A 25,332-nucleotide genomic window follows, 5' to 3' on the forward strand; every position below is an offset into this window, starting at 1 on the left:
GTTTATCCTATTTACCTGCATTTCCCTGTCAATTAGATGCAAATGTGCGCATTTTAACTAGTTGACGCCTAATTTGCATACAGAACGTCCCCAGTTATTGACTTACATCAAGAGTCTTTCCCCCTGAAATTTAGAAATCTAAATTGGTGAATTTAGAAGAAATCTACAGATGCAAAAAGATGGAGGATACACTCTAAAAAATGTAGTAAATCTGAGTAACTGCATCTGGTACATTAATAAATAAAACTGAGTAGAAATAAGTTAACATTAAACTTAAAAAATAACAATATTTATAAATTAACTATTTAAGTAATTTAACTGTTTTTATTTCCTCGAGACCTTTATAAAATAGTATTCCATACCACCACAAATACATACATGACATTGGCTTTTATTGAAATTTTACTCAATTATTTTGGTAAGTTTAATTTTAAAGTGTTATGTATTCTGATAACACCAAAATAATTAAAACGATGTAGTGCCTTGTGCAAAAATAAACAAATTATTAGTAAAACACGCCCCTCTTTTTGATGCAGTTATTTAGGTTATTCTAAATATGAAGAGTTCAGATGAAAAATCCTCTAAGTGCCATCTGAAATTTCCTTCAATAATGATCATTTTTATCAAGCTTGTATGTTTATGTTCACTTATTTCACATTACTGGCAATAAAGATTACCTATTAATTGTCATTTAAGTTAAATTACTGAACTTAAATACGAGCTTGAAAAAAAAGCTCATAAGAAAATTTCAGATGGCACTTAGAGGCTTTTGCATCTGAACTCTTCATATATACTTGAAACTAGTAGCATAGAAAATGTTTTCAAAACATGCACATTGTGGAATGGTTTCCTTTGCTGCTCAATAAACCTAGTGAATACTAAGGAGACCATGGTTTCTGTGAACTGATTATTTTGTAGACATCTGATTCTTTTGAAAATGAAACAATTGCGTGAGTTTGAGGAGGATAAAATTAATTAACTTTTTAAATTATTTTTTTTTATAAAGGAAGTCAGAGTTGCGTTAATATATATATATATTCTTTTGTTTAAAAAAAAAACTAATTATGAGAAGTGCCCTTTATTTCACTTGAGCCCCTGCCCCTCAAAATATCTATATATTTATATAATATATAAAATATGTCCCTGGTTTTCTCCCCAGACCTGTTGCTTTCTGTGTTTCCACCGCGGTGTAAAGTACCCGGAAGATTAGGCAAATAGACTGATGACGTAAGTCTGCGCGCGTTTCTCAATACAAAGTACGCTGATTTTGGACTTGCATCCTCGGTAGTACAGACTTTGCGCATTCGACTCGGGAGTGTGATGATCGCTACAACGCGAATCCGGAAATTCTGCAAACAGCAGCATACTTGACATCATTCAGATCGCCTTGACCACTGCAATTTTCCTCACTGTACATTTACAATAAAACGAATTATGATATAAAATACCACTGTCTCCTTTTGTTTTCATTTAAACATAATAACAGCTGCAGACATGTACTTAGTTCAGGGATATGTGTATATATACAGCCATTACAATGAAACGAAATATATCAATTTTCCTTTTTTTTATTTTCATTTTAACCTATAGATAAATTGAATACAGACCAAAGATTACCTGTTAGATTTACCCAATACGAATTATATTCCATGTTTAACCACTAAAGAGACATCGGAGCCAGTGGCACACATCAGAAGGTCTAACGTTAGCTGAGGTGAGGCTGCTCTCGGCGGACATGATTCCTGGGAAAAAAGTTCCTGGTACAAATGTTCCGGGTAATTTCGGTGGAAACGCGGCATATGTGAAAAATATTTTGTTTTTTGAAAGTTAAACAGCATAAATAAATTTCATTGCACCAAATACACAACATAATGTTCTTCTTTAGCAACGTCATGACCCCTTTAATTATGACAATGTGGTGTAAACGCACTTTATATTCCGGTCCTGTGGAGGGCAGCACATCGAGACCGATCCAAAGACAACATTTGTTTGTGGAAATAACAAGTCTACAGAACGCGTCCAGATGACGTTTCGCTGGTTATGAAGAAGAAGACGAAGCCCGTCAGTGATCTGTCTTCACGTGCTGGTCTCGTGTTTCCCGTCGAGCACTTTCAGCAAGCACTCGGCGACGGAAAGCTCCCGCGGGCAGTCGACGAGGAAGCGGCGGTGTTTCTCACAGCCGTGTTGGAGTTCCTTGTGGCCGAGATCTTAACTTTGGCGGGACAAGATGCTGTACTTAATCAGTCAAATAAAATCACGTTACATCATCTCCCTGGACTGCAGGACAAAAAAAGATACGCAAAGTTGTTGGAAGAAGAAGAGGAGGGGGAGGAGGAGGAGGAGGAGGAGGAAGAAGAAGCGGTCGGTGTGACGCCAGCACCGTAGTTCACTGCACTTTTGTTCACTTCTAAATGATGCACAAACATTTTTTACATCTTAAGCGTTGTTTTTCATATAAGCACACTGCTTGACATGGTGCGTCTCAAAGCTCTGCTTTACTACATTTGTGCAATCTTTGAGAACACGTTTTAAATTTGTATCTGATGAAAATAAACTTATTCTCATATTGGCGTTGTTTTAATGTTAACCAGATCTCCTCTACTACACAACATAAAAATTATAATAAATATTAAATATAAAAGCAAACAAACATACAAGCAATATATATATATATATATATATATATATATATATATATATATATTAGTATCACAAATAGAATTGATTACCACCACATAAAAATGAATTACGTGGCCCAGATGCATTAAAAATCAATAAACTACTTATATATATATATATATATATATATATATATATATATATATATATATATATATAGTCATTATTTTATCCTTTACAAAGATGCATTAAAATATATATAGTCATTATTGTATCCTTTATTATTTTACTTGTCTTGTAAGTAATCTGTTTTGTAATTTGTGTATCCGAATGCTGCTGTCCAAATTCAGGATCTCTAAAATAATGTAGGAAGACTAAGTTGATTGAAAATGATTTCAGTTCACAAAAATAAACAAAGTAAGATGATTGTTACAGAACTTTGCCAACAGGTGGCGCTAAGACTACATACTGAAAAGGGACTGTTTGGAACTGCATACTACTATATTACTCTTATTTCTGCAGTCAGTAGTATGTATACTGCAAACAGTATGCAGGCGTGTGAGGGAAGAGAGGTTTATAAAGCAGGTTTTTTTTTTTGGTTGCATGATACTACTATAACATTTTTACATAAAATTGCATTAAAATATTAATAATTCTATACCCATTAAAAGCCACGAGCCAATTTCAGCCATATTTGAATATTTACATTGGGCCTGTATGTGTTCCTTATCAGGAGTCTTTTATCTCTTAGTTTAGACAATACATTTTAATATCGCTTTGGAAATATTTTTTATATAGTCTGTATTATTTAGCTAATTCAACTTTCACACTGTTATTTTTGTCCCCATTGTCTATATTTGCATTGATAGTCCTTCAGACTAAACTCTCTTCTGCTGCTTTCAATCAAAACAACTTACAATATCACCCTATTATGAGGGGAAAAAAGATGCAATCAAGGCCAGACTACAAAACCACTGATTTTCAGAAGAATGTCTATGGAAATGTAATGTTTAGCCAAAGTCTGGGCTAACTTTGAATTCATCTTTTGCCACCACCAATGATAACAATGTGTTTTACTCCCACCCATAAACAGCTCAAAAAGGACCCATAGGGAATTACAGAAATGTTTAGAAGGCAATATGGAAAGATGTTACTACTTGTGTTCTGCGAATGGAGAGAAGGACTCCTCCCCTTGTTCACTCTCGATGAATCCTCTTGCAATCCAGCCTACACATGCTGAGTGCCACGTAGGCCAGTGTGGATGTGCACAATACCAGTTAAGGCTTCACTGATTGCCTCTGAGTAATGGAAACCTGCTGCTTTTTCAGGGGAAACCATCTGAAACGAGCTGTGCAGAGTTAGTTTATTTTGATACACTTCTCCAAGTTACAGATTTGATATATCAATTAATTTACAATTTAAGTTGCTTTAAAAAAATTATTATATAGATTGATGGGCAGTGTAATGTTAGACATAAAAAAAAAAAAAAAAAAAGATAAAAGCTATACATTTCCATCTATACGTCACTGTTTGGTCAGTTACCCAGATGCGCAGCCATATTGTAGACACTCGGATGTAAACAACAAAAGATTGCACTGCTAATGTACTATTGAAGACATTGTTCTAGTAATTTATGACATCTAAACCACAGAAATATGTGTGGAAGCTAATAAATCATACAGAGAGGGACTTAGCAGGAAAGGGCACAATATTAGGAAAGACTAAAGTTAATAGGTGGTAAAGATCCGTACGAGCTGGCTCCTTTGTCACGGACTAATGAACAAATTCTTTCTCTTCTGTCTCATATCCCAACATAAGCTGTGCAAACTGAAATTAAAAGTTGAAAATATGTACACTGGAAACACTTAATTTTGCAAACAACTTCCATATTTAGAAAAATAAAATACTAATAAATTTAAGCTTGCATGAGGTGGTTTTTAATGCAGCTCGAAAAAGGAATGTTTCACAAAACTTCAATGGAAATTTTTTGCTGCATTTACAGGTCACCTGGCATACGTAAAGTCACATGATTATTCTTTATTGTACTATAACTTCCAAATAAACACCTCAGATGTGACTGCTTTTAAGTGTAAATTGACCATTATTAGACTTGATTGACCATTAGTCAATGCTTGTGTTTATAGCAGCCAGGCCGTGGCACGTTTCAGAAGCATCCCAGAAGTGGCTCTGCACGCTGCTACGCTAAAGATACACCTCAAAGTCTCCTTATAATAATGGCTAGCGTGATGGTTGTGATATAGTAAACCTACCAACATCCATCATCATGACTTATGGTGAGATGAAATATTTAAGTTTTAGGACTATAACATTGGCTCAGGGAAACGCCATCATTTCCCAATAGTTTTTTTATCAACATTTAGAAAATACCACAAAAGGCAAAAACGCAGCTAGTGAACTATATTTTGGTTCAGTGGCATTGTTTACGTTCAGTGCCACCAATATGGCCGACTTCCACGTGTCATGAAATAACAACCTATTGGGAATTTTTTTTGCGTAAGTTAGCGAGTCCATTTAAGTGCTACTTTCCGAATACCGAACATTCTTCTAACATTAGTATTTGATTCCCATCTGGTTACTTTGGGAACCAAATAATGATGTTCAGTAAAATAACAAGAACATTCTTGTCAAAAAACAACATTGTCATATTACTACAATAAGGTCTTCCCTTTTCCTCTGAAATTCAGGAAAGCGGTTAGCTAATGTTTATATGTTGCTTGTGTAAGTTACATTTAGGTTGCTCGGCAAAATTTTGCAAAATCCAGTCAACTTCAAACGGAATCTGCACTAATGGGAGTTTCGTTTAAGGGCAGAAACATTCCCCATGCAGATTTCGCTCCTGTTCAAGTTGGACACACAAATTTCTCCACGTTGACCAACAGAAAGTGCTTCTTACATCATTTTAATATTAAAAATGGGCAACTGGATATTTTTGTCTGCAAAACTGACCGCATCAACATGTTCCAATTCTGTGCTTAACTGATGATTCATCACAGCTTTGCCTCATTTCCTTTTGACTACCACTTAGGCTGTCTGTGTTTTCAGCAGATGACTTTTACTGCATTACCTATCAACTGAAGAGAAAGCAAGCAACGTGGACAGAGGAACTAGGTTAATTACTTTCATATGTGTCTCTACAGTGTGAGGAATGCAGGACCGACTGCTGCCAGAGAAGAATGAAGCCCGGTGATGTACGAAAAACAACAGCGACCCAGAACGGCTGGCTCTGTTCATGTGGGTCTCAAACAACGAGTGTTTTTATTTTATTTTTCTTCCACACAGGCCAACTGCAATTGACATGTCAGACAGCTACAGTGGATTGCAAGACTTTATTAAACCATTCGAATCTGGCCTTGTAGAATATGAGCAGATATTTGGAGCCTGCACTTCATTCTCTGAATACCCCAACTGCATTCTGGTGAAGAAAAACTCTTTTATTTATATATTTGAACACGCCAGCAGATCATGGAGGAGGATAGGGATTTATTTTGCGCTTATTATATAAGGTGTTGCCATTTCAAAGTGTTGTTGCAAAGTACTTCATTTTATTCTTGCCATAGACTACTACTCTTGAGCCAACTGCAAGGTTTTTACATTGTTAAAAAAGTTCATCTGAAACTCACATACCTCTGAGAAGTTTTGGGCAGACGTCCATTTTTGTGCAAAATTAGCCCCACAGGCATGTTTCAGCATTACGTAGGTGGTTCAGGGAGGTCATGTAATGTTCGTAAGGCCCATTTTAAGTCTGAAGTCTGTGTGGGTGTCACATATTTTCTCAGAATTATTACAATGAATCTAACATTAAACTGATACAGTTCTTAACACTTTACTGATTTATCATGACACAACTGAAGAACATGGCATGGTTTTTCACATAAAGTGCTGTAGACTATAAAACAGATTCCTGGATGATGATTGGTCGATGAAGCATTCCAGCTGTGACATGAATCAACTGTTCAGTATATAACTGCTCAGTTTAGTTTGAATGTCAGACACTTAAAATAAAATAAAACAATATATTTTAAATTAATATTAAAATGACATTTTTCAAGTACTTAAATATTTTAATGTTTTAAAAATATTCGTATTATTTATTTTTATATGATAATTAATTTATAAAAGTAATAAGGCTAAATTTAACACAACAAACCTGATACGGCACCTCAAAAACAAACACCCGACTCAATACAGCGAGTTTACCCTTGCAACCCAGCCGAAGATGAGTCAGCTCACGTTGCAGGAGAGTTTGAAGAGGAGAGAAAAAAATGCCCCGTGACAGCGCGAAGGCGCAGGACATCACAGCCGAGATAGCACAAATCAGGGACGTAGATTATGCGGGGGACGTGTCCTGTCGTAAAGTTGCCTACTACAAGTCAGAAGTTTTTTGAACAGTAAGCTTGTTAATGTTTTTTTAAAGAAGTCTCTTCTGTCCACTTAACCAAATAATACTAGTGCTTACCTTTTCTTTTCTTGTCTATCATATTCTTCAAAAAAAAACAACAATCTTGGCTATGTGTTCTGTACTAGACTAACAGACTTGTCATGGCACTTGTATACTGTTGTTGTTCTCTTGTTGGTCTGATTGCTTCTATTGTTCTCATGTGTGAGTCGCTTTGGATAAAAAGTACAAAGATCCAAAGTACAGCAAAACAGTAAAGTTTTGAAATATTTTTGCCTAATTAAAATAGCTGTTTTCTATTTGAATATATTTCAAAATGTAATTTATTGAACATCCTGGATCTGTTTTTTCGCTCTTCTTTATTCTTTTTTATGTATTAGAGAAGTATCGGATCAGGACTTGGTATCGGTAGATACTCAAAATCAAATGTCTCGGACTCGTACTCTAGGGCACAAAAACCTGATCGGGACATCCCTAGTCAAAAGGGTCAGTTTTTTACCCTACCATTGAGAAATTTCAACCAAAGTATGTTATAGACTTTCATTAAGACCCAAAAGAATCATGTCAAAATGTGGAAAATGGGCTCAAAAACAGGTTTATCCCTTGTTGTTCTCTCACATCAAAATCCACCAACATATTAGTTTAGAACTGTTTGGACTGTGCATCTTTCTCTCCTGATTTAGACTAGACTTTTTTTCTCATTGGAGAAAGCAGTATTATGGATAAGGACTCATGTACATCTTAAGCCATGTCCAAACGTACACGGGTAGTTTTATAAACTGAGATTTTCCTTCTTCTGTTTTGAAAAAGAAAAAAAAATCTCCGTCCACATGAAGATGCAAATGCATGCTGTGAAGCATTGTGGATGGACGGCCAAACAGAGTAGAAAAAGCTACGGTTTTTAGAATAATCATGTTAGTGTGGACAGGGCCTTAAATGGCCTGAGGCTGAGAACATTTTCATTTTGGGTTGACTATTTCTTTAAAAGCAGATTTTTTCTCATCATTTGAATTATTTTAATTTTGAAAGTCAAAACAAGGGCAAATTGTTCTAAAAATTCACAGAACTGACAACTGACAGTACAAAATATCTGCTGCTGAAATTAACAAATCTTTAGTATGTCTGATCTGAAGAATCCCGTTTTGTTAAGTTAAAATGTGCCCTCTAGTGTCTGCAAAAGAGTTTGCATGATGAAAGTTCATTGCACACGTGCATGTTGAATATGAAATCTAAAAGAGATACAATTTACATTGACTAAGATAATATATAGTCTATGGGTTCAGACTGAAGGCCACAATGAAATATCATATGTGTAATTTATGACACACGTTCAGTGAAGCCTTCAATTTAAAGGATATTTTCTGTTGGTCCGCTGAAAAGAGAGTGAAAAAAGACTGGGAACCTCTCTTTCGTCGTGCATTGTTGGTCCTTGCGGTTTGTCACTGGGCACGAGTGGTTTAAGAAGCTAGACACAGAATTTGGAGACCACTGATTAAGTTGTTCTAACTAGCAATTATGCTTTCATTGGAAGCCATAGGATGCATAGCTCATGGGAAAGTCCAAGGCAGTAGTTGGGTCAGATGAGAGTACAGTTAAGGGAAAGAGTTGAAAGAGGCATCTATGTTAAGGTCTGGGTGGCCAAGGTGAGTTTATGATTGAATGTTATAAACAGTGCATCATGTGACGAACGTAGAACAGTTTCCAGTAAGAGCTCCTATTGAAACTTAAGCACATGTGATGTTTAATGTAGCACCTCGTAAAGCTCTAAGGCCCCACACATGACTTTGCTTTCAAAAAAGGCCTACAAAAAAGTCATAAAGGATTAAGTGAAAGTTATAGGGAGAAAATAAAAAGGGGATTTATTTTTATGAGCAGCAACTTCCTGAACAATGTAGTGTAAATCTGTTTTGCATACTTTGCAGGTCTCTCTCTAGAACATTGATACATGGAGACATTTTGCCAAGAGGTTTTTTGTTTTTTTGTTTTTGCCTCTTAGAGGTTTAAGTCGTCACCGCAGAACAGAAAAGAAATGAGAAATACTGATCCAAAAACCACCTCTATCTTCCCCAAACATCTTTTGTTAATAATGTTTTGAAGAAAACTTAATGATGTACAACTTTTTTTAATAGGCTACTATATCGGTTTATAAAATTATAAAAGGTTTTGTATTCTAAAAAGAAAACGTATACAAAAAATAAACAAATAAATGTAAGTTTGGTTTCTTTTTATTTATTTAAAATATGCTGCAAAATATTTTTTATTAAAAATAAATATATTCAAACATGCATTCAATGAGCAATAAATCCGTTTTCATGGTTACACTTGATTTATTTTCGAAAATTTAAATGATGTTTAAAAGAATACATGGCACATGCATTTTAAACTAGTTTTTTTCCCTTTTTATTATATCGAATATATTTTTCTTTAATATTAATTGTGTGTGTATGGGAATGCATTACTGAGGGAAATGTCAACAAATATTTCTGCACTGATGTAAAGTCTGTTACGATGACAGCAGCTTCAGAGTGTTTTTTTTTTTTTTTTTTTTTTTTTTTTTTTTTTACAAATTCTTTACATATTTCGGTCTTCTTAAACATGTTCAATCTCACGTTATACAGTTTCATAAGAACGGGGCTTTTCCGCATGGGCGTCAGTTTGGTTTGAAATGTGGTGGGGACAGAGACGCATTCAGAAGTGCATTTTCAGAAGTGGTGGGTACAATGATGCATTTTTTTTTCTCTTTCGCGCAGGTCATGTTTTGAAATACGTCCTGTACCTTATTAATGTAAATAAATAAAAATGTATACAAAAATGTGATGATGTCCGACTCGTTTTATGAAGAAGAAAGCCGTACAAAGCATTAGACATATGATATATGACCCACTAATCTGCTTCATATCATCATATAAGTACCATGTTGACAATATGACATGGCCATGACGTGGTTTAATGTACCTAAACAATGATTACCAATTTTCTCTTTCATGTTGCTTTGTTATAACCACTGAAAACGGGGGAAAAATCTAACCCAAAATCGGGCCTCGCTCTACATTATCCCGCTTATTACATGGCTACCCACCAAATAAATCAATAATTTGACACAAAATATTGATTTAAAAAAGAGTTTATTGATTTAAACACTTATTTGTATTGTATTGTATTGTATTGTATTGCTTCCGCTAAAGAAAATAGTTCCGTCTCTACGATTAGAATCCTGCCGCGTCCACAGCAACGCTCTGTTTTTCATGGCAACGGTGTTATTATCAAGAAATAACAGACAACACAACTTAAGCACTACAAATTTTATCAAGATTGAAAAAGCAAAAATACGTGTAGCACATGAACACTATTGACTATCACACCATGATCTGACTGCTCTCAATTCACAACAACATGCATCCATCCAATCTACATCGGGCATTTTGACTAAAACTTGATCCATTCCTCATCATCATCATCATCATCACAACTATTTCAGAATTCAGCAATAGATTCAAGCAATAATTAAACAAGATACTGACTACTCAACAATCATCTCCCCCAACACTTGCTGTATGAACGCAAACCGTAACTAGCTAATTAAGTTGGTGGCTAAGGAAGTCTAACGTAACATTAATTGCAAGAGAAGAATTAAAACAGCCGATCCCTTGTGTGCAAATGCACAAGACCTAGCCATAATACCAGCAAATCTTAATAAACATAAGTTATCGTGTCTTACCTTTGTGTCAATGGTCTGCAGACCCATGCTGTGTGTACAACAACATCCATTTGTTCTACAGGTTATCACTTTGATATGTTATAGTCCATGGCACTAGGATGCAACCTTGTGATATTGTATGAAGGCTAAATGACTTGCTCGTCTATGATACATTCGCCAGAAATTCTGGCCAATCCCAGCAAAGACTAGGTAGCCTCGTTCCCGCTCGTTCACTGTCCATTTCAAACTGTCAACTCATTTGAAAAACATTCTTTAAAAAAAAGAAGCGCGATAGTCATATAGACGGTTTCTCCCGTTAACTCCCGGTCTGTGTTGTGTATATCGGTCTGGCTGCAGTGCCTTCTACAAACGCGGTTAAAGTCAAGGCGATGAGTAGACTGAGGGCTCAGGTGGTTGTGCTGCGGGATGTGTTTCCCATACATTTATTTATTTTTGGAAACTCACCACAATTTTAAAACTGATCGATTTTCAAAAAGGCTTCGCTGAATAAACATGAGTAACGTTATGTACTGCACGTTTAATAATAATAATCCCTTACATTTATATGTTTAAATATCAAAACGAGGCACAGGTGTTTTTTATATCGCTGTATTTCTGAAGGAAGACTTGCATGTTATATGCCTGATAAAGCAGCGTGTGTGAGCGTACTTTGTTTACAGCTGTTACTGGGGAAACCTCCATTTCTCGCGCTTTATGTCTATGCTTTAAAACATCTCCTATTGGCAAAGAATGGATTTGCATTAAGTCCGCCTGATCCATGCAGCAAACATATTTTGTTTGTTATCAAAAAATATCTACTCTAGAGGGACTTGGCTGTTGTTATTGATTCTATTTGGAAGTCTACCGGAAGTTAAGTTAGGTCCGCAAAAGCGCGCATGCGCAGTAACGTTTGTTTATGTTGTTGCCGTTGAAACCGTCTATAGAGAAAATAATAACAGTGACACGATGACTCCCCCTCCCCCAACCTAGAACGTATCCCAATGTTACAGTTGTTGCAGTTTTAATGAACAGAAAAGCGTGTAGCCATCGCAGCAGCAGAACTCGAGGTTTAAAAACCCTCGAGTTCTTTTACTTTAAAAAAAAAAAAAAAGTGGTGGGTACAAAATGACTCATGACCCCCCGAAATCGACGCCTATGCTTTTCCGTTAAACGGAGATTGTAGCCTATAACAAGAAACAGTAAAAAGTCAGCTCCTCCTCCCTCTTGCACTTGCTCATCAGTTAGTCCAAGCGCAGAGCAATAGGAGGTCGCACTGAGATCTCACCTTTCCGTTATGTAGCCTAAGTCTCAATTGATTTAACTTAATTGATCATTTTCAAACAAGCTTTATGAAAGAGCACAACTTAGCTTTTTTTCTTTCACCCCACTTCAGTTAGGCTACTGGAACGTCGTTAAGAAGAAGAACTGGAGAAGTTAATTTAACATTAAAAAAATGGGTACGAGTTTAATTGACACCGTAATTTACGCATTTGCGCATGTGTGTTTATTAAGTTGCATTGTACAAAATGGTCATTCTCAGCTTCAGGGCAACAGTGGAACGGCAGCTCTCAGACAAACCATACAATGGCAGCACAACGGCAAACTCTTTAGTATATTAAGTCAAGGCTCGGAATATCAGCCCCCGTTAAAACGAGACGGGAACAAAGAGCAGACGCAAGCCAGGCCGATAGCCATCGTCCGCGATGGTGATGCAGCTACGGGACCCGACGGCTCAGCTGCTGCTGCTTCATTACGACCCTCCCAGAACCGCGGGTCCGCGCGTTTGCAGTCAGGTATCGGTGCGCGCGGTGGTGCCTTGCGCTGGTTATCAGGTGTAGATGGAGCGCGCGCCAGAGGATCAAACGGGAGAAGGAATCAGACAGACCAGCTGCAAACATCAGTCAACGGCACCGACAGACCCGCGCTGGACGATGCAATGATGGTTGGAGATGATCCTTACAACCCATACAAGTCTACTGACCCGGACAACCCGTTTTATAACTATTACGATACGTACGAGCGACCCCGTCCTGCCCCGCGCCCGGGATATGGCACAAGATACTTCCAGCATGGTAAGGATCGAATCAAGTCTGTCTGTCTGACTCTACTTTTTGCATTATTTTGCATTTTTTCATCATGCATACTCAAACTTTACAATGTTGTGGATTTAGCAAATTCCTAAATAAAAAAAGAATATTAATTATATAGTATTTGATAATTACTTTGCGTAATTACTATGGGTTAACATTATTTGCGTCACATCCACTCGCAAAATGCATAATCTGTCCACCATGTGATTAAATGAAAACTGCACCACTCAAGCTATTAATTCCAAAGTAAAAAAAAAAAAAAAAAAAAAAAAAAGTAGGACTCCATTGGACCCTTCTATTGTATTTTAATTGCATAATTTCATGTGTTTCATTTAACTGAACCTGTTAGTTTACAATAATGGCATTCTTGCAGGAAAAAAATGTCTAAGGTATTTTGCTGGTCAGGGGTGGTCTGATGGTTTTTCAAAGGGTTTTGGCCACTTGGCAGGTGGTCAGGTTAAGCTGTTTTTAAATAACTTTCTTGTATTTTAATTTGAATCCTGTGCATTTTCTTGTATCGTTTAATAAAACATTTCAGTGTTTCTTAGGTTTGCCTGATCTTGTTGGAGACCCATACAACATCCAAGCGTCTGCGTATGTTCAGAGAGTTCCAATGTACAATCTCAGATGTGCCGCTGAGGAAAACTGCTTGGCGAGGTATTGTTGTTGATATAAAACAGAAGAACGTAATCAAGATTTTTGGTGCAGTGTTGCAACCAGACAAGGAGAGTTGGCACTCTTGCATTCCTCCAAGTGTAACAGATGAGTCATGAGAACCTAAATCCCATGTGGTAGGAACATCCTATAACTCAAACCAGCTCTGTGAGAGGGGAAGGAATTAAACGAAAAGTCTTGCCATGATGGGAAGTGAGGAACTCAGATTTCAGATGCAAACAGATTTCACATAAAGATTAATCACATGCATGACTGTGAAACACATTACTGGGGCACACAAGAATAGTCCAGACCAGTTTCTTTGGAAAGGTGTGGCCACGGGGCCAAGATACACATTCTGAAAGCTGTTAGGAAGACAATTTGAGAAATGTCTGATATTTTGTAACCATTAAGGCTGTTTTTGTCGAGCAGCAGTGCATACAGATCCAGCGTGAGAGACTACGACACGCGTATGCTGCTGAGATTCCCGCAGCGAGTCAAGAACCAAGGTACCTCCGACTTTCTTCCCAGCAGGCCGCGCTACACCTGGGAATGGCACAGCTGCCATCAGTAAGTCCGAATCTGACAGGTCCAGGCATTTGCATCGTTTTCTGATGCTGCATGTTTAGTAATGCATCACAGACCACTGTTAAGAACTCTAAAGGGAGCAGATATGATGCAATGAACTGAATTCCTTAGGCAAAAGCAAGATTGTGAAGCTTTATCATGGTTTGAGTGTTGTATCTGACTGATATCTGAATCTGGTGCTGGTGGTGCTGTTTTTACCAGAAAAAAAGGGATCTGTGGTCTTGTCTAAATGAAAACACTTTGTAGAGACCCACTATTGCTGCTTATAATTCAGTTGACTGAGTAATGGCTCACTGCATAGTTTTGTCCTGAAGTAAGCCGTGCCTCACCATCAACTACAGCTTACATTTGGACAAGCTCCAGTGTATACAATGACTTCAGGTCTTATGCATAAATGAGGCGTAAGGTCTGCGTGCTGACCTGCATTTATTTGATGTGCCATAATATATTATATATTTTTTTTTAAGCTGGGGCTACTGAACCGTCCAATAAGGTTACATGAAGTGATTTGGGGCTATGCTGCAGTTTTTCCAATTGGTTTTAAGGAATATTTCACAAAGAAATGACTTTGTGGAGTCATTTACTTATTCCAAACCTAAATGGCTTTCTTTATTCTGTAGAACGTAAAAGGAGAAATTTTAAAGAATGTACTGGTCATTTTTTCCATATCATTGCAATGAATAGAGACTGATGCAAAACATAATAAAAGACGTCAGCATGAAATATTTCTAGTCTCTTGAATGTAGAAATGTCTGATTTGTGAATGAATCGGTCTTCTGAGTTGGATCTTGATGATTCATTGAATCTTTGATTCAGTTCTCAAATCTGGTCTAAATACTCCAGTTCACAGAAACCATCTGAAAGATTTATTTACAAATATGAATGATTTATTCACAAGTCAGACTGATCTGGTTTAACGCAATAACTCAGTAACAGTGATTCTCAAATTAAAAGCTTTTATGGTGGTTTTGCTATATTTGAAGCTAGAAAGTCCCCATTTATTGTAATTGGGGGAAAAATGCATGAAAAACTGTCTTAAAATGGTCTCTTTTGTGGTAGGAACATGAAAAAAGTGAAGTGAATTATAAGAGAATTGCATGTTTTGGTTAAACTGTCTCTTTCACAATTTCACTGGCTCCATTGAGACTATTTGAGGTGAAATAAGCAGAGGTTTGCGTGGTGTAAATTCCAGCTCACACATTAGCTGTGGAGTTCTTTTGGAAAGGCTCCGCATGACATTCTTTTCTTCTTGAAGATCTGATATATGTCCCAGTGTTTAGGGAATTCATTAATTGGATTAAAGCACAGGTATTCTAAATCCTATTAACTAACCCAGCTAGCAATGATATTCCCAGAGGCACGCAAAATCTGAAAAGCACCCGTTGAAAGTGATGCATGATGATAACTTGATTTACTTCGCTGTATCTAGGCACTACCACAGCATGGATGAGTTCAGTCATTATGACCTGCTGGACGCCAGTTCTCAGAGAAGAGTAGCAGAGGGACACAAGGCCAGTTTCTGTCTGGAGGACACGTCCTGTGACTATGGCTACTACCGACGATACGCCTGCAGCTCCCACACTCAGGTCACTCTCATTTATTATTTGTGTATATATTTCTATGACTCCAAAACTACATACCTGAAAGGAAACCTTAGACTGGTTTGGAAAATTGTATGTTATAAAAATAGTGCTTCTCATGAAATACATACAGAATGCACAATTCACCATTGATTTCTAAAGACTTTAAGGTTAGCGTGTTGCTAAGCTAACACCAATACTTCACATAAGAAATACATTCATTTACATAAATGAAAGGGTTGATATGATGCTTTTTTAAAGATCATTGTTTTGTGTATTTGGTGTAACAGAATATGTTGAAATGCTTTAATTTTCAAAAAACACATTATTTTTCAAATACTGTAAATTATTGAAGGTCCTCTATGCTCTGTCTCTCTCAAACGTGTTGTTTTCTACAAAGTCCCTCCTTCTGACAAGCGCAGTCTGCTCTGATTGGCCAACTGACCCAGTGCATTGTGATTGGCCGAACACTGCAAGCACTCATTGGAAATGTAACGCCCCTTTCCATAATCGTGAGCTTCTTCCTTCAAAATAAATGTAAAGACAGTTAATAATGTCCTTAGTTTTACCATCAGTTCAAGCCCGAAAGGTGAACAGAGTCGTGTGACAGAGACAGCGATGAAGCTTGTATGTGTTTGCAGTACACAAGCCACGGACGGTTAAGACAGCTGACTCCACTGTGAACCTGTCTCTCTCTTTCTCTCACACACACATGCACGCGCCCGCACACACACACGTGTGCAAAACTCCACATTTAAACAGTCAAAAGCAAATACTTAAACTAATAACAAAACCTACTTACAGTAACTGATTCAGAAGCACCAGATTGTTTGTAGCAAAGTCAGAATGACCTCCTCTCTTACGTTCATGAAACGGTCGTGCATAAAATGTGCTGCTGTTGTGTTGTAAGTAACCTCAAAGAGTCCTAAATGCATCTACTTTCAGAAGGCCAAATAAATTGCTTTTGCTTTCGCCTAGATACACACAGCATCTCCCTGACATGACTGCTTCAACACTAACTGGTTACTGAAACCATGCCTTCTTTCTTTGCTTGAAAATTTGGGCAACATTACGTAAATATTTAATATTTATTGTATAATTATATGTAGACGTGGGGGCGTGTTTGAATGAGCCAGTTTAATGGGGCGAGTCTAAACTTTGATAAAGAATATCTGTTTGGATTTAAGACTTTAGTCTTTGAAACTTCACAGATCGTCTTTATGCACCAAGAGCTTGTAAAAATAAAGGAAAAATTTAAATCCAATCATATGACCCCTTCAAGCCTCATATGGGACTAATTTCTAACTCATTATAACATATAAAAAAAAAAAAAAAAATACTTTTCAATACTGATATGTAGATATATTCATATTTCTCCTCATCTTAGCTGAATTCACAGTGCATTCTGGGATCAACATGGGATCAAGAATAAATGCCAATGTGTAATTACATTGTGAACACACCTGATACATTAAAATGCTGCCTATGTAGGCGTATCTGTTATAAGCAATCGACTGTCAATGCTATGAATCACATATATTGCAAAAACAAATGAACCTAATGAAACATGTTTAACCCTATACTTACCATGGCAGTACCATGATTGTATAATATGGTAATACCAGAGGTCTTTGAAAAATACCATGATCCTTGGTTTTTACATTGTACTTCAAGGTACTGTAACCATTTTACATGTGCTTGTGCTGAAAGTGAACTGTTGTTGTATTTCCAGGGCCTGAGTCCAGGGTGTTACGACACTTATAATGCAGACATCGACTGCCAGTGGATAGATATTACTGATGTGAAACCTGGAAACTACATCCTCAAGGTTTTCTGCCTTAATCAAGAGTCACTGCTTTCAAGAAATATCCAGTATCATGTTCCTGACTTCGAGCCTGTTTTTCTTTTCCTGGTTTAGGTTAGTATCAATCCCAGTTACCAGGTCCCAGAGTCGGACTACAGTAACAATATCGTGCGCTGTGATGTACGTTACACCGGAAACCATGTTTATGTTTCGGGATGTCAAATTTCACAGTGAGTACACTTCATTTATTTGATATTGTATACTGTATATTTCAAGTGACTAGTTAAACCAAAGAAATGAATATGCTATGTTTATTTCAGATATTAAGAATCTGCTAAAGGATTCCTAAGGAATAGGGAACGATAATCAGAAATGAAGTTTTTGATGATAAAAAACCTGCGACAAAGTGAACAGATGAATGGACGCCGATCAAGGGCCACTTTCCTGTTTGTGAGAGCCAACAATCAGCAGGGCATTTTAATGTTGACTGTGCCACAGAATATAAAAACCTGAGGCATAAATCCAGTTTTACAGTTAATTGCATTATTCATTTTTTTTTTGCTATGAAATTACAACCCGAATTCCGGAAAAGTTGGGACGTTTTTTAAATTTTAATAAAGTGAAAACTAAAGGAATTTCAAATCACATGAGCCAATATTTTATTCACAATAGAACATAGATAACGTAGCAAATGTTTAAACTGAGAAACTTTACACTTTTATCCACTTAATTAGCTCATTTAAAATGTAATGCCTGCTACAGGTCTCAAAAAAGTTGGCATGGGGGCAACAAATGGCTAAAAAAGCAAGCAGTTTTGAAAAGATTCAGCTGGGAGAACATCTAGTGATTAATTAAGTTAATTGATATCAGGTCTGTAACATGATTAGCTATAAAAGCTTTGTCTTAGAGAAGCAGAGTCTCTCAGAAGTAAAGATGGGCAGAGGCTCTCCAATCTGTGAAAGACTGCGTAAAAAAATTGTGGAAAACTTTAAAAACAATGTTCCTCTACGTCAAATTGCAAAGGCTTTGCAAATCTCATCATCTACAGTGCATAACATCATCAAAAGATTCAGAGAAACTGGAGAAATCTCTGTGCGTAAGGGACAAGGCCGGAGACCTTTATTGGATGCCCGTGGTCTTCGGGCTCTCAGACGACACTGCATCACTCATCGGCATGATTGTGTCAATGACATTACTAAATGGGCCCAGGAATACTTTCAGAAACCACTGTCGGTAAACACAATCCGCCGTGCCATCAGCAGATGCCAACTAAAGCTCTATCATGCAAAAAGGAAGCCATATGTGAACATGGTCCAGAAGCGCCGTCGTGTCCTGTGGGCCAAGGCTCATTTAAAATGGACTATTTCAAAGTGGAATAGTGTTTTATGGTCAGACGAGTCCAAATTTGACATTCTTGTTGGAAATCACGGACGCCGTGTCCTCCGGGCTAAAGAGGAGGGAGACCTTCCAGCATGTTATCAGCGTTCAGTTCAAAAGCCAGCATCTCTGATGGTATGGGGGTGCATAAGTGCATACGGTATGGGCAGCTTGCATGTTTTGGAAGGCTCTGTGAATGCTGAAAGGTATATAAAGGTTTTAGAGCAACATATGCTTCCCTCCAAACAACGTCTATTTCAGGGAAGGCCTTGTTTATTTCAGCAGGACAATGCAAAACCACATACTGCAGCTATAACAACAGCATGGCTTCGTCGTAGAAGAGTCCAGGTGCTAACCTGGCCTGCCTGCAGTCCAGATCTTTCACCTATAGAGAACATTTGGCGCATCATTAAACGAAAAATACGTCAAAGACGACCACAAACTCTTCAGCAGCTGGAAATCTATATAAGGCAAGAATGGGACCAAATTCCAACAGCAAAACTCCAGCAACTCATAGCCTCAATGCCCAGACGTCTTCAAACTGTTTTGAAAAGAAAAGGAGATGCTACATCATGGTAAACATGCCCCGTCCCAACTATTTTGAGACCTGTAGCAGAAATCAAAATTGAAATGAGCTCATTTTGTGCATAAAATTGTAAACTTTTTCCGTTTAAACATTTGCTATGTTATCTATGTTCTATTGTGAATAAAATATTGGCTCATGTGATTTGAAAGTCTTTTAGTTTTCATTTTATTAAAATTTAAAAAACGTCCCAACTTTTCCGGAATTCGGGTTGTACTAAGCAAAAATGAAAAGAGAAAAATAAAGAGTCCAGGGTCATATTGTTGCTGGATTCCTTTTGTAGAAATTCGGATGAACAGTTTGCATAGATACCACACATTCCCAAATCATTCAGTGTCATTCTTTCAGACTGATAAATTATAACCATTAAAGCTTCAGATATTGATCCACACTAGGGTTTTTACCTTAAAAATGCTTTAGTGTGCTAGAGCGATGCTTTAGTTGTGTATTCTAGTAGATATTTATACACAGATGCTCATATTACTGCAACACATTTTATATATGAAATGAAAATGACTTGAATAAATATTTCACACTCAGCCTCATTAAATGACTTTGTCTTGCCACTCTCACATTATGGAATTAACACCATAATTCATGCTTCAATTTCAGCAAATGTTGTTGACGTGGCATAGCATTTTCCCTGTCACACAAGATAAAAATTGATATAATTTGTATTGTCGTAATTTAAAATACAGTACATTTCTTTGTTCTACATGGAGCTGTTGTTATAAACTGTTTTGTTAATAGATTTTTTTTTTTCATTTTTAGCCAAATCTCAAAATTGTCCTATGGTGTGACTGTCTCAAGAATGGTTTAATAAATGACAAAAAATTAGCCCCACATAATATTTTTTTGTCTCAAAAACTGAATTGTTTGCATATTTAACTTTTTGGAAACCATTATAAAAGTGTTATGCTTTGTTGCCCTTTGGTGTGACACCACAAAATTATATTTTTTAATTAAAAACTGAATGCTAAAATAAATAATCATGGGAAATTATGCAAATGTGTCTTGTTAACTTTACAGCAAGGTCATAAAGTGACACAAAAGACTGAAACATCCTTTGGTGTGACACCTGTACTGTCACACAAAACACTGGACAAAGAGGTCACACAAGGTCAAGCACCCTTTAAGAATCATTTTAAATAATTAAATAAGATGTGTTTAACTCCTTTTTATTCTTTTTTTTGGGACATTTTCTGTGTTCTTAAATGCAATAATTACATGAATTAACATATTTCCTGATGATTTTGCAAAAAAACTGTACTGTTATAAAGTGTCATAAAAATAGGAATAACATGTGATCCTTTGTTTTTGAGATGGAAAGAAATGAGTGAGAGAGAGAGAGGGGGGGGGGGGGGGGACAAGGAAGTAAGAGAACGATGCCGAAAGTAAATAGAATCAAAATTATGCCTTAAAGAGAACAGCCTATACTTTAAACAAATCATTCACATCTTAATGACTATATCAATCATATTTAGCTGAGCCATGCAGCGAGGAGGCTAGAAGACTTTCAGTAACATACTGATTGACTGAATTTTGATGACACATTTTGATATTGTTCGTATCAAAATTAAACTTGATTTCTTATTTGACATATTCAAAGTTAAATAAAAATACTTTAGTGAAATACTTCTCACTTTCGCTTCAAAGCAATAACTATAATTTCTGTTCTTTAATGTGATGACACACAAAAAAAGAACCACAGATTTTTTTTTTTTTTTTTTTTATCTCAAAATATTTTAAAGAACAGTTAAGTATTGCAGTACGGGAGATAAAATCATCACTCGTCTTAAGATGGTATAATTTTCTGCAAGTTTGTTCATATTGAATAAGTAACACTTTATGAAAATAAGTGTTTAATAATAAAGATAAATCTCTCTCATGCTATTTGTATATAATATTTTTTCTTTCTTTTGCTGTCACACCAGATTACACATTTATGGGACAGTTCAGTAAAATGCAAAAAAAAAAGTGAAAAGAAATAATTGAACTAGTGACTTCACACTTATATATTTATGTATTGATTCTTTAAAAAATAAGTTTTACAAAAAAAAAGAAAGTAACTGCATATTTTGTCAACTACCCAAATGTTGAATTGTGGGGCAACGGGCTGATGATGTATTGCCGGGTCTGAACGACAGGTGGCAGCATTGCACCCGCGCACTCACCGCTGAACCGCCTGCAGGCGATGGAGAAGAAGCGCCTGGAATATTTTCAATTCTTTTCATGTCAGGCGCTCAGTGAAATTGACAACCATTAAAATCACAGCGAAGGACCCACCAAAAATCTCGAACAGTTATTGTCGTGCCACATAAATAACGGATACATCTCGCCGGATCATGCATCCCGTAGAAGTGTCAATCCCGTCTTTTCGGTCGGAGGGCAGTAACGCGGAGAAGGGTTACACGGTGAGTTAAATCTGTTTTCAGATCGAACCAGCGGCGTAAACACGCTTCCATTAAAATATACGACAGCAAACATTACGCTTCACAGGTCAATGACGATTAATGTCTATTTTAAGTCGTAGACGTTTTGGCAGGGTCCCAAAACCTACTAAACGGACTACTTTAGAGCACGTCGGGTGCGTTTGAACGGGATTGTCCCTCTCCAGACCCGTCTGTGCCGCCCAAAATGATGCCTAGGCTTTGTTATAGTCTGTATTTAAATGAATTCACTGTGATACACTCGAGTGACCCCGTTCACTGCATTATATGTTAATAATAGTGAAAACGCACTTTTTCTCCCCAGGTTTTTAAGATCGAGGTGCTGATGTGTGGTAGACAGCACACTGTTGAGAAACGATACAGTGAATTTTACGCTCTGCATAAAATGGTAAGCATGCTTACAGTGGTTATGGTATAATATATTTGCTGATAAATCTAGTGTGAGTATCTAGGGCAGATGTTTTATAAACCATACTGAAAGCATTTATTCATTCATCTTGTTATAGCTCTATAAGTCGCCTTGGATAAAAACGTCTGCTAAATGCATAATTCAATACATTTTTAACATTGACTTTATTTAATTCCTCAATAACAATGAGCAACAGTATTTTGTAGTTTGCATTTGTAGTATGCATTTTTTTTTATCTTGCTTTGAATGATTCATCCGTTTAATAAATAGAATAAAAAAACTGACCAAACACATTTTTATATATTTAATAAATATAAAGTATTATATGTGCATTTTTATTATTATTTGCAGAACATAGAATCACATAAATGAACAGGGAAATCACAATCATATTTCAGATTTGAAAGAATTACAGAAAAAGACTTTAAAACAAAATGCACAGAAGAAAAGCATCAAATCGAAATGTAGTCACATCTTTAAATAAACTCTCGTGAAGATTTAAAGTCTGATTAATGTGATTAAAGAACTTAATTCACATTATTTACAATAACATAATAAATTGTCAGGTGTTTTCTTCTAATACTTTGCAGAAACAGCATGTCTGAATATGTAGAAATGGAAGAATTAACAGGATATATTTTATTAAAGATTTTAAAATAGACTTCATTGACCTTATTAGATATACAAAACTTATCACAATATGGAAGAAAAGATCTGCCAGTACTTCAGTTTTCATTTCTGTATTTAATATTTATCTATATAATTTCTATATTTAATATTTTAATGTATTTATAAATTAACATTACCCTACATTGTATAATATATACTAAATTATATGCTGTAAAGGTGTTTGTTCATTCATAAAACCAAAGACATTAAATGCATTAACTAATAGTTTTCTTACAGTGGCTCCGGGGTCTTTTCAAAGGAGTGCTAATATATATACATACATACACACATATATATATATATATATATATATAATTACGGTTTATATTTCACAGAGGAATTCTGGAATGTGTGCAACAGCATGTACTTGTGGAAAAGCACCGTTTGTCAAATAGTTCCTTTGAAAAAAAATCTGCATGTTTTCAGCTCAACATCAGCACAACAGTACTAGTTTCTGTACTTTGTATTCACTGTATGTGCTCAGAAAGAATAATGTAGTTGACTGTATGACAGCGTACATTGAGGAAAGAGGATATTTGACGTCAAGTTTCAGATGAATTGGACATTTACGCAATTGAGTTTTTGGTAAATGCAGAAATTTCACATGAAGAACATGACTGCCCTGTGTGCGAGCTCTAGAGACACCTTCTGGCCAGTTTGTAACATGTTTTTCCCTGTCATCTATTCTTCATAGCTTAAAAAGATCATCAAACCTCCAGAAATCCCTTCGAAGCATGTGAGGAACTGGGTGCCCAAGGTTCTTGATCAGAGGAAACATGGACTCGAGCTCTATCTCCAGGTTCTGATGCTTCACAAATGAAACGACACAACGAAAAACAGCCCTTTCCTGTTTTCTGGAATAACCATTTTATTTTCTTTGTGTGTGTGTGTGTGTGTGTAGACTATACTCATGGAAAATGAGGTTCTTCCAAAGATATTCTTGGATTTCCTCAATATCCGCCATTTCCCGTCACTGCCAAAAACGGAGAGTTGCGGGTAAGGCTTTATAGTGTGTAATTGTGCCTTAGAAAGCAGACTTTTGTACAAACAAAGACATTTCAATATAGCAATTCAAAAAAGATCATTGTACAGTGTACATTTGTGTGTTTGTTTTTCTTCTGTTTAGATCATTTGAAACTGAATCGGAGGAATCAAGGTATGTCGGCTACTATATACTAGTGAAAGAAAGAGTTTTTTCTGTAAAAAAACTATCAATTTCAGAGACATTTTGATATCAAGTGCTCTCCTTAAAGTGCTTTTGAGAAGTTCTTGCGCTAGCTGGAAAATGACACCACCCGCGTGAAACATTTCACAGTCAGCTTTGTGTTTTATCACAGTCATCACAAACCCAACTAGTTTGTGAGTCACTGTTCTCTGTCTGACCTTTTCTCTCCAAACCCTGCAGTAAACTGACACATCAACCAGCTCTTCTCTTCCTGAGGGATCCCTATCTGCTGCCTACCACCAACGGTACGGGTCTGTCCTTCAGCTTACTTTCTTTCCTTTTGTCTAAGGTAGAGAGGAATTCATATGCATATTCGAAAATATGCTGCAAGAACAAAACCCTGCAATAAACACTGCATATGCCTATGTGTAGTTTTACAAATACATTTAATGAATGTTTCTCAATTGTTTGCAGATACATTTTCAAATATGGTTATTGAAGGTGTGATTCGTGGAATATTTTACCCAGACTTCCAGCCGAGGTAGACGACGTCACTACAGCACTACGGACGACGTCACATCCAGTTCACAGATAAAAAGGGATTCGTATTACTAACACTAAATCACGCAGCACCAGTTTAACAGACTCCATCTTTTCAGCCTTGAGAGCGTAGTTCGGCATCAGCACTCATTTGTTTCTGTGTCCCGCGTTTGCAGGAATTGAGATTTTATTTTGACACAAAGTAAACATTCATACCAAGGTTTCGTTTAGGTACCTTTGCATATATTTGCACATCTGTGCTTGTGTCATATGTGAGATCAAAAGATGTCTGATCCACTGTGTGTTTCTCCAAGTGAGGTGACTTGTGAAATAAGCCTCGAACTGATCCTTTTTATTATGTAATTGAATTATTTTATGAACGATATTTGCATTCTGTTTTTGATGTGGCATATATTGATGACCAGCTTAATTAGCGAAAAGGGAAGTACTGAATGAATCAAACCAGTGTAAAGCCAGTCTATGTCTTGCATTACGTTACAGTCCAAAACTGTGAGAAAGAGCCGTTTGATCAAAGTAAAACACTTGGCGATCCCCGCTGCTAACCTGCAGCTAAGTAAACCATTTTCAGCGGATTATCTTCTTTGAAAATGCAGTTTAATCTGGACTAATATTAGTCTAATATTTCTAGTGATTAACTTCACTGAGTAGTAAGAGTTCATGAAAACTATT

The 25,332-nt window shown here is 36.5% G+C and overlaps 2 protein-coding genes across 2 annotated transcripts; both read left to right on the top strand.

Moving 5' to 3' along the window:
• Nucleotides 1-11,972: 11,972 nt before the first annotated feature.
• On the top strand, nucleotides 11,973-20,126 carry LOC132132679 (protein-lysine 6-oxidase-like). The gene is made up of 8 exons (XM_059545152.1): nucleotides 11,973-12,805; nucleotides 13,372-13,480; nucleotides 13,910-14,047; nucleotides 15,495-15,651; nucleotides 17,378-17,473; nucleotides 17,564-17,679; nucleotides 17,770-18,040; nucleotides 19,646-20,126. The coding sequence occupies exons 1-7, from the start codon at nucleotides 12,187-12,189 to the stop codon at nucleotides 17,774-17,776; spliced, it is 1,242 nt and encodes a 413-aa protein (XP_059401135.1). The 5' UTR covers nucleotides 11,973-12,186; the 3' UTR covers nucleotides 17,777-18,040; nucleotides 19,646-20,126.
• A 1,415-nt stretch (nucleotides 20,127-21,541) lies between these two features.
• LOC132132900 (sorting nexin-24-like) lies at nucleotides 21,542-24,861 on the top strand. Its single transcript, XM_059545466.1, has 7 exons — nucleotides 21,542-21,823; nucleotides 22,164-22,247; nucleotides 23,632-23,736; nucleotides 23,839-23,933; nucleotides 24,064-24,093; nucleotides 24,343-24,407; nucleotides 24,577-24,861. Exons 1-7 carry the CDS (start codon nucleotides 21,755-21,757, stop codon nucleotides 24,645-24,647), a joined length of 519 nt encoding a protein of 172 aa, XP_059401449.1. The 5' UTR covers nucleotides 21,542-21,754; the 3' UTR covers nucleotides 24,648-24,861.
• The last annotated feature ends 471 nt before the right edge of the window (nucleotides 24,862-25,332 follow it).

This window comes from Carassius carassius, chromosome 49 (genome assembly GCF_963082965.1).
Source record: "Carassius carassius chromosome 49, fCarCar2.1, whole genome shotgun sequence".
In the NCBI taxonomy this organism is placed as follows: domain Eukaryota; kingdom Metazoa; phylum Chordata; class Actinopteri; order Cypriniformes; family Cyprinidae; genus Carassius; species Carassius carassius.